Below are 12,761 nucleotides of genomic sequence, written 5' to 3'. Positions count from 1 at the left end.
AAGTGTGTATATATGGAATATCAATATATAAATTGTTCCAGGAATTAACCTTCCATTTTGTTTCTGAAAAATATTGGAATGATTTTACTGTGAGGCTGACCAAATGTGTCACTAAAGCAATAAAACTATGAAAAAGGACTCTTTGATAAGATTCAATTTTTTTGAACACTGCTTCTATAAACTTTTATTACATCATAACAGATTAAGACTTCAAATGAGATTTTAGCAAGCTTCATAATGTAATAAATGAACTATTTCAGAGCTGTGTCCAAATGATTTCAAATTATCATATTCCTATAAACGTAACAGAATTGCAAATGGAAACTTAATTAGAGATATATGGCATTCAAATGTTTGTTTATAGAAACAGAACCCTAATATTTAAATGAAGAATATACTTCAGAATTTTAGACAAAAGTATTTCCACGCATTAAAAACTACTTACTAGAACGTTCTGAAGTTCTGTTGTAGCTATAAAGCTCAGATTAGTTGAAGATTCTGATAGAAATATTATCCCAATTATAAATTAAAATTTGGTGGAGGCAAGCCTTCTGAAGTTGACTGTAGAGGCTTTTATAAGAAACCAGAAAAAAAATCAAAGGAACTTCTTTTTTGAGAGAGGTGGCCACTCACCAAGATTATGTCCTCAATCACTAGTACTGTGGTGCAGGCAGAGATCAGAGCAAGCAGAGTTCAGAGCAATCAATCAGGGGTGTGTGTAAGAGAATGGGTGCAGTGAACAGCTCTGCAAAAACAGGTAGGAAGGATATGCATTTAGAGTGGAGGGGAAGGAAAAGCAGAGGGAGCTAAAATACTACTTACAGTGTCATCATTTTTGTAAGGATTCAGTCTATTGTAAACAGCTTCAATTACATTCCGCCTAAATTTTAAAAAAATACAGAAGATTAATTTTTCAGAAAGTACAACAATGCTTAATAACTCACAGTCAGGTGTTCACTAAAATTTCAATGGTAATCTTACATGTATAAATCACTTAGTTTCTACTATCAGTAAGCCAGCCTCACTTTAGGATATTTGTGCACCAATTTTAGATTAGAGGTGAATTTACTCAAAAATGTAGCATTCCACTAACCCAGTTAATAGAAGACTGAAAGTCATGGCTTAAGACAACACCCCACCTCCCCAAATTAACAACAGGCTATACGAACTACTATTTGAACTGGAGGCTGAGTCACCAATGGTAATGCCAATCTAAAGACATAAAACTAGTTATGAAGTAGAAGTAACTCCAACATCTGTTATGATACAAATAATTCACATATACTTTATATTTAAATTTCTGCTTTTCTTAATGTACCAAATAAGAAAAAAACAAAAACAAAACAAACAAAAAAAACTCTATTAAAATCCAAAATGTCAAATTTGACATTTCCATGACAAATCAGGAATTAGTTTCGGAATAGTATTTTCATTTAAAAATCTGTTAATGGTCCTTAGAAATTTAGTGCCCTTATTTCCAAAACGGGTTTGAAACAATTTTATAGACAATCACAGAAGGTCATATGAAATGTTTCCAAAAATAAAAGCTTCAAACAGGAACTTTTACAATAACTAGTGAAATGATTGGCTACATCTGCAAAATACAGTGGAGAATCAAGGAAATCAGTCCATTGTATATCTTTGTAGGTCAATTATTTGGATAATTGAGATAAAAATGCTTTAAGCATTTGATTATAAAAATGCTTGAATTCTCCGAATTAAGTGCAGAAGTAAACTTAATATTTACCCCAAACCAGTTCACTCTACAAACTAAAGTGGAAAAAGGCCAAGAAATGCATCCTACCATGTTCCCTGACACACACACCAACTAACCAGCAATCAATAACCAAAAACAACTGGGAAAATGAAAGATACAGAAACATGATTCAGAAGTTGGAAGAGAAATCTTTGGGATGTTAAGTCTGTCTAGGAATTGACAAAATAAAATTACACTACTACTAATAACAACAGATTTTAGTAGTGCCATGTAATTTAGTTATGAGAATTTTTTTCTCTATGAGAAAATCAATGTCACCCAGCTTCCACTAAAGACAATCTTCAGCATAATACATAATACAGAAGTTACAAACAACAGTATTCTGGTATCTATTTCTAAACAAGCACCAAATATCCTAACACCAAAATACTGACATCACAGGTTAAATATTTTGAAAACACAGGTAAATACATTATTTTAAAAAATTAGGTAAAAACACACTTGATCAAGGAACACAACAATATCATATACTGAAAGAAAGCTTAAGTGTGCAGAATGTAACTTACTTGCTTGCCAATTCACCCCCTGGTGGGAGGCTGGGGATGTTCTCACTTGCTAATGTGCGCATCACATGGACTAAGTCGGGGACGCCTTCTCCCTGCTTCTTTATGATTTCTGGGAATCAGAAGTACTTTTTTTGTAAGTGTTATCCAAATTTAATTAATTAAAAAAAAAACTGAAACAAAGATAACTTAAGGTTCTAAAGATGGCATTTACCATATCTGAGATTTTCTAAACTGGTATATCATTTAAAAAAAAAAAAAAAAAAAAACAGACTAACTTCAAAGAATGAAAACAATCAAGATAAAACGTGAAAAGAAAAAATATTTCATGTTAAACAACGTGTTACATAGTCAGGGACATGTGTACGAATGAAGATATCTTTTCTTAAGATGTCAACTAGTTACTTCTGAGGAGACCAACTCCTCTCTTTAGACTGGATACATGTTTCCTGAACTTTGTCCTGTAAAATACATTGCATGAATTTTTTTAAAAAATTTAAATTTAAATTCAAGAATTCAAGATTTGAAAAAAATAATCTTTAAGTATGGAAAATTTATTGATCATATACTAACTCAAATCACTTTTACATCATATGTTTATATTTGCAAAATGATACTGAAGTAGCATGCACATGTTAGGTCATATACTTGAACATCACTCTCAGCTCAATTTTCTTTAAAATATCTTTGAACAATGTATAGATACATAATACTGTTTCCTTCATTGATTACTTGAATGGAAAAGATCTAAATTTCATGACAAAAATTTTTAAAAAATGAAAGATATAATAAATGGCACTACTGCATTTAAAATAATTTCAAAACATTATTAAATGGGTATAGTAGTGTTATGCAGATGCACATTGTTTTTTAAATCACAGAATATCAAAAACTATGAACAAAGAACCTTCCAAAGAACTCTAAAACTAAGTATAGAAGTCTTCACTGGGAGTTTTAGTACATTTACTCTACATGCAAATTCAAGTCAAAGGTATTTATAGGTTATATGTTCAAGTTTTGTTTTTCAATGTTTAAAAACAATATTTTCTTTGTCATTACTGGGCAAGAAATTATCACTTTAATTCTCCATCTGTAAATACCTTAGAGGATAACAATGCATATAAAGATCTTTCATCCTTTGATCAAGCCTCAAAATATTAATTCATCATTAAAGGCACATATTAAAAGACAGACATTCGCTACCCACAAAATTTCTTTAAGTGGCTCAAATTGTCCTTTTAGAATAAAGGTCAAATTTACCATGTATTATTTTTGTCTTTTTTTTTTTTTTAAACCAGTCTTAAGTCTGAATAAAAAGCAAGGATCTCAGATTTGGTTTGCCAAGTTCCTTTATTGTTCTTTAACATCTAATATATTTATTCTACATGATTCTAATGCTGGAAATCTGCTATACAAAAATAAAGGGATTTGATGTTTACCTAAGCTACACAATTTCACAATCTAAAACTGTAATACACTTAACACACAGTCTCTACTAAGCCAATACAATAATGTGGATAGATAACTAGATACAACAGAAATGAACACTAATGATAAATTCAACCAATGATGGTTTCAGGTCCAAAAAATCATTACTCTGAATCATCTAAATTTGATGTATCTTGTATTTTGTTAAAATTTAAGTTAGGAAGTTTTAACTGTAAAGAAAAATTATAGGAAAACAAATTCTTTTAAAAAAATTGATGAGAGGCTTTAAAAATAGTTAATATCTCCTATTCCTGTGTAGGATAATCCATTGAAACTATCTGAAAAATCAATACTATACTAGCCTTGCTTCTTTCTGCTTTTAAAAAACAGAAATGAATTTTAAAAAGTATTCCTTTAACTGCTCTTGGACTATACATTTTAATTATAACTGTAAAAAACTGAGTCCTTTTTATAAAGAATATATATGTATAAATTATCCATATTTCATATACATATGTACAAACACATTGTTCTTTCCACCCCAGCCCCCCCAACCCCTGCTTCCATCAAATTTGAGGGATTCTATTAGTTATCTTCAAATTAGCAATTTTAAAGCTTAGGTAGTCAGTAGCAAAGATTTTTAAAAATAAATACACATTAAGTATAATTTTAAATTGGCTTCTTTAGAAGGACCACAAACTTAATAGTAATCTGGTTAAATAATGTGCTGAATCCTTTCACATCCCCACTCAAGTATTTAGAAGATCACAGACAACAGGAGAAAGAAGAATCTAAAAAGCTTTGTCCTTTACTACATTGTAAACAGAAATGTCAAAAAATGTTGAAAGCAAATAAAATGAGATTTAGTAGGGCACAATAAATTTAGTTAAGGCATGTATTTAAGGAAAGAAATGAGAAAGAAAAAGGTATATAGTGCCTATTTTGAAAACTGCAATATTTCTTCACTTAAAACACACAATATCTTTCACAATGCAAATAGTTACACTCTGTCTTTAAACAGCTGCAGTTTTTAATGAAATATTTATTCTTTAGCTGCAGTTTCATCAAATCTACCTAAGAATATCATATTTAATTTATGATACATAATCTCCAATTAAATGGTACAAGTATTAACACTTCAACATGTCAAAAATATTGAGTATTAATGTAAACTGTCCAGTTGTCAATTGCTTGATAAGTAATAAAAACTCAATATTGTAACAAAATTATGTAAAGTGAATACTTCATAAATAATCGAAAACTTACTTTAGAGGGTACACACTAAAAAGCAGCATTTCTAAAATTTGATCTCATTTCATAGTAAAAATAGTAAAGTACTTATTTCTTTAAATTAATAAGAAACATATATTCCCAAGTTAAAGTACCAAAACATTACAAACCAACTTATCCCTATACATATTATATTTATAGTTTCATATTTTCCCACTAATCAGCAGTTTAAGCCAATGACTTCATAGCATTCTAAATACTTATTTTACTGTCATCTATAGATAACTTAAATTGAAATTATTAATTTAAAACATAAAAATTCCAAGACTCTTGGTAATAGTGAGGAAAAATGCATTGAATACTAGGTCCAATGAATGAATACTAATAGTACAAACACATACTAGACATTATCACTATCAAGTGGAGGAAAGCAATAAAAACAAAATAGTTCTAGACAGTACTAAAAATCAAAACCAATCATGACTATTATATCAGCCTGATTATGACTGATATCAAACAGTAAAAAGGAAGTAAAATTAAGAAGCATACTTATTTTAATAATGTAGGCACTGTGGGATATTACAGTGTGGTAGGTCAATGCTTGCATGCCATTAGAAGTCTTTAACATGCAAATTACTGACATCAGGAGCCCAAAATGCATTTTTTTTTTTACAGTAAATCATATCAAGTTTTTCTGCTTATAGAAAATGCATTAACTATATGCTTATTATATGTATGCAATAAATGAAATTATCTAAGGAAACAATGTTTACACCAAGTAGTAGCTGCATCCAAGATTAAACTTTTTCAAATATTTAAAGGCATTGTACTTGAGAGGTACAAATACTTTTCTGTTTGTTTCAAGGTAATCTGCAGAATTATAAAAATATATTCCTAGAATTCCCAATTTACCCTTTATTTTATTTAGTAGTTACATTTCTGCTAGGTAGAGAAATATGCCTTCTATTCTAATCTATCTTATTAGGTGGGACAGTTTATGGCTCAGACAAGAAGCCATGAAACAATGTAAAACAAAAATTAAAAAGCTCTGGCATATGAAAGTTGTTAAGAACCAGGTTGTGACCTTCAAATTATAAAAGTAAAACAAAACAAAATAAACTTCTAGAGATTTTAAATTAGCAACACACAACTATTCACAGAAAGATGGTATAATTAAACAAACCACAAATCAGAATATCCTGGCATAAAATTACTAATGCCAGTGAAATTTTTCAAGAATTTTAGAGCCCGCAACATTTTGGCCTTTTGAAACAAAGTATCCTGAACAGAATGTATAAATTCGCGCTAGCTGTTATTTCTAGCATGTGAAGGACAACTGCATACATACTTCTAAAAGCTACTACAAAATGTCCTTTCCCATTTTTGCACACTAAAACTAATTGTTAAAGGCATATAAAAGCTCTAAAAGCTAAAATGTTAAAGTTTGATTGTGTTCAAGGTTTTTCTTTAATAAAGCTACTTATTTTTTGTTAAATGATCCACCTTCTACTCTGCATTCCAGGTACTTGTCCAACTCTGCCTCCTTCTTCACTGCTTCTGGTGATACTTTGGGTGCATTTGGAAAACAGATCAAAATCACACTCATGTTGTCTCGACTTCCCTGGGAAGAAAAAGTTTGAGAAAATATTTTGATTTTCTTTTTACTTTTCAAAGCCTTAAGACTCTTTGTAGCTATGCCAATTACAGTTACACTTGTGTTAGTGTATATGTTATTGTTAAGAAAAAAATATGTATATTGGGGGAGGGCAGTTGCCCCCACATAGCATATTAAATGTACAGTATAATCAACCCTCCAAAAAGACAAAAGAAACATTACAGATTAAATGCTACAGTAATAATCATTTCTAAAACTTCTATAAAGCAAAACTGTTTCTAAATATTTACTAATGGCTTAGTTAACTTGAAGTAATACCTAACATACATACAAACAGAAACATCATTTACTCCAGATATCATGGTAGAAAATGCTAGTGGTATTCTTTACAATTAGGATTTGTCCTATTTTATATGTATATTTGACAAATGTACATTTAAAATAATTATAAGTTTGGGGCTAATACATTTTGCTTCCTAAGTAGCAATATGGAATCAGAAGTACAACTACATATATAATAAAGTTTATAAATCAATTTTTAACTCTTCTTAAAAAAAAAAAAACTGACAATTTGGTAAGTACATTTATTTAAAGATAATCTGAGTATGCAAACTACTGTAATTAAAACACTTGCCTTCCCTACATCCTCCTTCCTATCAGTTATTGGAATTAACTTTGACATTTTAAGTTCTTAATTCAATTATATGGAAAAATGAACCTTACAGCATTAAACCACAAACAATACAAATAAACTAATATTAGAAAGACAATCATGGAAGAAAAGTACTTGAGGCAAATGTTAAGGTATCAAATAAATTTTGGGGATATGGGGGCACTGAAGGTTGAACTCAGGGACACTCAACCACTGAGCCACATCCCCAGCCCAATTTTGTATTTTATTTAGATACAGGGTCTCACTGAATTGTCTGGCACCTTGCCATTGCTGAGACTGGCTTTGAACTTGAAATTCTCCTGCCTCAGCCTCCTGAGATGCTGGGATTATATAAGCATGCACCACCAAGCACCCAGTTCAAATAATTTTTTAAAGTAGAGAAGAATGCAAAAGAGATAAAGTAGAATCTGAATCATAATTTACTAACAATTCTCAAGAAGAATTTTAAATTTAGGTAATAAGTACTTAATTTTCAAAGAGAGTGCTACTTTCATGCACACTAAGTGACAACACATGCACCTTAAATCATTATTCAGTCCCACAATTGAGAAACTGATAGCATGCACTATCAAGTTTATAATCTATTGCCTTTTGTGTTGGATGTTATATAAACCTAATTTCTAAGTGTGATCAGATTTTAAGATTTTAAGTTTAGTTGATTGTATGCATATAAAGCTACAGAGAATATTATGTTGACTTTTTGTTTCTGCATGTTAAAAGAAAATCAAACATATAAACCTCAGAAAGTTTTACAAAAATCATCATTTGTTTAAAAAAAAAAATCAAAGAATGAATTAATGAGCATTATTAACAAAATAGAACAAAGATTGTGGCTCAGTAGTAGAGCGCTTGCCAAGCATGTGTGAGGCACTGGGCTCAATTCTCAGTACCACATACAAATAAATAAATAAATAAAGGTTCATCAACAACAACAAAAAAACCCACTTAATCTAAGTCAAGGACCTAGATTTTCTAGTCTTAACACTGCTACTAAGCTGAATAATACTGTAGAAGTTAGTTACAACTTCTCCAAGAAAGGAATCAGCATTAATTGGGTATATTATATGCTAGACTAGGTAATTATATAGAGATATGTGTATGTATGTGTATTCATTAATGTAAGTTCCCAACAGTCCTATGAATTAGATACTAATATATCTATATTTTATAGCTGAGAGAGGTTGAACAATTTGTTCAAGACTGAAGAGTACAAAAATAATAGAGGTAAGCCTTGTTTCCAGGTCTGTTTGACTCTTAAGTTCGCAGAACCTTCTCTGGTTTCAGCTTCCTCATCTGTAAAATAAAGGGGCTAAGCTAGCTTATCTATGTACAAGATCCCATTTGATCCTCCCAACCACCCCATGAAATAGGGTAATAGCTATCTTCTTTACAATTAAAGAAACTGATTTTCCAAAGAGTTTAAGTAGCTTACCTGAAGACATACACAGTCCTATACCAAATTTTTCTGACTTCATGTACTAGGCCATTTCCTATTATATCATACCAAATAATTACTGAAGTCCTTTTGTTGGTGCTACAGATTCATTAAACAATAGATGTATATTACTTCCATAAAATGTGCTGAGGTATCACATGGTAAAAATACTAAAAATTCTAAAAAGCTTTTCATTTCTAGGTACTGAGGCTAACCTTCCCCACTCTCACGCTTCTAAAACACATACTCTAATATACACTTTTCACCTCTGACAATCTACACAAGCTTAATCATGGTTAAAAACTAAACATTTAGATTATAACTCCTGCATAGATGGTAATCAGTTAATCTATTTCTAAATAAAAAGTTCTCCTTATATTTTCATAATCGGTAGATTATCTTGCAATTATGCCACAATCTTATTTCTGAAAACTACAGGCTCTAAGAGATTAAATGAGAGTACTAATTAATATGACATAAAATCATTTATGTTTTAAAAAATAAAGTCAAGCTACCTTATACAAACAGGTGTCGACTACTTCATTGCAAACTTTCTCAAGATCATCAGTGACTTCAAGTCTGGATCTTACAAAATCACAAAGCTCTTCATTTCCCATAACATCCCAGATACCATCACATGCAAGAATAATGAATTGATCATCTTCTTCAGATCTTTCAATATCATGAACTTCAGGTTCTGGTGAGACAAGCTGCTCTGTAGGACCTTTTCCATGGACACATTTGTAATCAAAATCCCCAAGGGCCCTTGATACAGCCAGAGAACCATTCACACGCTGAATCATTACAGAGCCACCTGCATTCTGAATTCGTTCTTTTTCCAGCGGATTACTTGGTTTATGATCTTGTGTGAAGAAGTGAACTTTCCTGTTCCTACAAAGTAAACCTCTTGAGTCTCCACAGTTAATGAAATAAGTATGTTGGGGAGAAATTAAGACACCCACAGCTGTTGACCCACTTCTATCTGCACCATGTTTCTTCTCTGACATAACTCTCATGTGTTCATCAATCTCCAGAAAACCTGTTCTGATTCCATTCTTTACATTTTCCACAGAAGGTGCTCCTGCAGACCCTTTAAAATCCTGGTTATTGGTGATGTGATCTAACAAATGCTCACAGCAGTATTTGGCAACCTGAGAACCAGCATGCCCATCATACACAGCAAAGAATGACCATGTTTCAAGTCCACTTGGCAAACCGATCACAGCTGTATGTGCATCCTCCATTTCAACACGCCAACCTTGCATGCTGCTTAGCCCATATCGCAACCCATTACCCTGCCCCTGGGCATTATGTTTTTCCATCTTTGGCTTGTCTAAAAATGCTCCCATTATGTCTTGATCCTCTAGGTCTGCAAAGGAAGAGAAATAGGAAAGTCAGTAACTGCCTTATAAGCAAAATACACATCCAACAACTTTTTTTTTTTTTTTAAGAGTTAAAGAGAGAGAAAAAAAAGTGAAAAAGAAACAAAGGAAGTTTTAAGAATTTACAACTGTTGTTGGGTATAATGGAGAGCCAATATGATACTCTAAAGGACAACTGCTTGAGGTAGGAAAAGAGAGCTAGCAGTAGCCATTAATTTATATGAATCAGACCAAGCATTTAAGGCTACACTGAACATTTGCAATCTTAAAACTAAGTTGTATGTAAGTCAATTAAAGAAAACTAAATGAACTTCTAGTACATACAAAGGCCTATTAACAAACATCTTGTTGAACATTCAGGAATTTCCAAAGATTAATTCCAAATTATCTAGTTTCATTCCCCCTATGTAAGCCTCCTGAAAAAGCAAAAAATGATCTACTTACAGTGCTCCAAAATTTTCATGTTCCTTCTTAAGCCTTTGCACATGCCACATTCCTTAATTGGAATCCCTTGCTTCTTTTCTCTACTTACAGAAAAAACCCACACCCATTCTTTAGAATTTAGTTCAAATTCTACCTCTTTCATGATATTTTTCTTTGTTTTCTTTTCTTTTTTGGGGGGGTGGAGTGGGGAGGGGCTTACCAAGGATTGAACCCAGAGGCACTCGACCATACAGCTACATCTCCAGCCCTAAGCACTGAATTGCTTAGTGCCTTGCTTTTGCTGAGGCTGGTTTGAACTCATGATCTTCCTGCCTTGGGAAGAGCCACTGGGACTACAGGCATGCACCACCTCACCCAGCTACCATGATATTTTTCAGTTTTTCAGAAAGCCAATGAATTATTAAATTACTATAAATGGTCCAGCCTCAATTTTCAAGTTACAAGCAATCATACATACAAATGACAAGTTTATTATATACAGCAAAATTAATCTGATATTCTATTATTCTCATGGTAATAAGATATATCATTATTATGCTCTATGACCACTAGGTATAAGTTATAAAGGAGATCAAAGGGTCCAGCAACAACCTTGCCGAGCTTAAAAACTCAGCTAATCTAATCATTTCCCAATACTCAGGAGTTAATCCCCTGGTCTGGAATAGGAGAGAGAGGAGAGACAGCTGGCAAGGAATTTAGGTTGGCCAATACTTCATTAATAAGAAGGTTGAGATTTGGGGTCCAAGAAATCAAATGAGCCACAATTAACCTAAAGGACATCTGAAAGAAGGAAAGAATAATGAAGAGAGAATGGAGATAAAGAGGAAACATGGGAAAAGTACTGAAAAGTCAATCAGTATGTGGCTCTGTGGCTAGGGAATGGATGGTGATGGTAATGCTAAACTCAAAAAGAAGAAAATCCTCCTAAGAGGGAAATAAAAATACTTAGTTTTCCAGCAAACTTTTCCCTTCCTTTTTCCTCCTAGGGTCAAAATGACAGAGAGAGAAGACTGGCAGATTATTGAGATAAAATATTTTACCTAACTCATTTGCCTCCTATAATGACTATAATTTGACTCCACTAATGGAAGGTAAAAACAAAAACAAAAACAACAAAAAAAAAAACTAGCCATCATGCATCCTTTATGAGTGGTATTTATCAGGTTACTTTTCTGGCCAAGGTAATATACATTAATGCAAGGATGAATACTTTGTAGAAAGGCTAATTTAAGGATGTGACCTTATTAGTAGACAATGTTTAATAAGAATTCTAAATCACTCTGATGTGTTTACAAACATTACCTTATTTAATCTCAACAACTTTATAAGGCAAGTACTTATGTTAACTCCAACTTGTAGATGATATCACTCAACTAATAAGTATAAAGGAATAAGAACTCTCATTCAAGTCTGTCTGACTCTAAGGTAACATTAGTAAGTCAGTAAGTCTCAACTCATGGTTACCCAACAGTCTTATCAGTGGATCTTTTGAAAAATAAAGATTTCCAAGTTGTAACCCAGGTATCTGTATATTTACAAAATCTCACATGTGACTCTGAGGCACAGCAAGGTTGCAGATAACTGGGAAAAAATCAGATATAAGGCCTGAGGTATAGAAGATGAGGGAAATGAGACAAAGACCAAAGAGAAAATCAGTTACCCTAAATTACAAGACCCTATTTACAGGCTAGAAAAAACAATGTGAAGCTTTACAGAAGAAAAGATTCTACCATCTTAAGGAAAAGAAAAAAAAAAAATAAAACATACGAGTGAAATGTATTAACTTAAACATGTTTAACAGACAAATCAACAAGAGCAGGAAAACAAACATTCTTCTACGAATTCCAAAACAGCATAAAGTACTAAAGAAAACAAGTTATGAAGAATGGGTTTAAGTTTTGACTCCACTACATGTATACGAAATGAAGAAATATATGTGTGTGTGTGTATATATAGTATATTTATTTTTTTATTTTTTGCATTACTGGGAATTGAATCCGAGACCTCTTAAGTCCTCTACCACTGAGCTACATTCCCAAGTCCTTTTTTTTTTTTTTTTTTTTTTTGCAGTGCTAGGGATTGAACCCAGGGCCTTGTGACAGGTAAGCACTCTATGAACTGAGCTATATGCCCAGCCCCTCTTAAAAATTTTTTGATACAGGTTCTTCCTAAATTGTCCAGCCTACCCTTGAACTTGTGATTCTCCTGCCTTAGCCTCAGGAGGAGTTGGGATTCCAGGCATGTGCAACTGCATCTGGCTTGGCTCTACTACTT

At 32.2% G+C, this 12,761-nt stretch overlaps 1 protein-coding gene across 2 annotated transcripts in view; it reads right to left on the bottom strand.

The window, feature by feature from the left end:
• The window catches only part of Ppm1a (protein phosphatase, Mg2+/Mn2+ dependent 1A), a 45,374-nt gene that overhangs the window by 5,637 nt on the left and 26,976 nt on the right, over window positions 1-12,761 (bottom strand). Inside the window, exons 2-6 of one of the 2 annotated variants that reach the window (XR_007106875.1) lie at window positions 9,177-10,030; window positions 6,442-6,559; window positions 2,284-2,392; window positions 823-880; window positions 634-745 (exon numbers count right to left, since the gene is read on the bottom strand). Coding sequence is in view for 1 of the 2 variants with exons in the window: in XM_047538054.1 (XP_047394010.1) it covers window positions 823-880; window positions 2,284-2,392; window positions 6,442-6,559; window positions 9,177-10,010 (1,119 nt within the window). In the remaining variant the exon portion in view is untranslated. The remainder of the gene's footprint in view (window positions 1-633; window positions 746-822; window positions 881-2,283; window positions 2,393-6,441; window positions 6,560-9,176; window positions 10,031-12,761) is intronic. The other variant, XM_047538054.1, reaches the window with a different exon arrangement.

Source organism: Sciurus carolinensis, chromosome 2, assembly GCF_902686445.1.
Source record: "Sciurus carolinensis chromosome 2, mSciCar1.2, whole genome shotgun sequence".
NCBI classification, from domain to species: Eukaryota; Metazoa; Chordata; class Mammalia; order Rodentia; family Sciuridae; genus Sciurus; species Sciurus carolinensis.
This window is presented reverse-complemented; position numbering and strand designations above follow the sequence as displayed.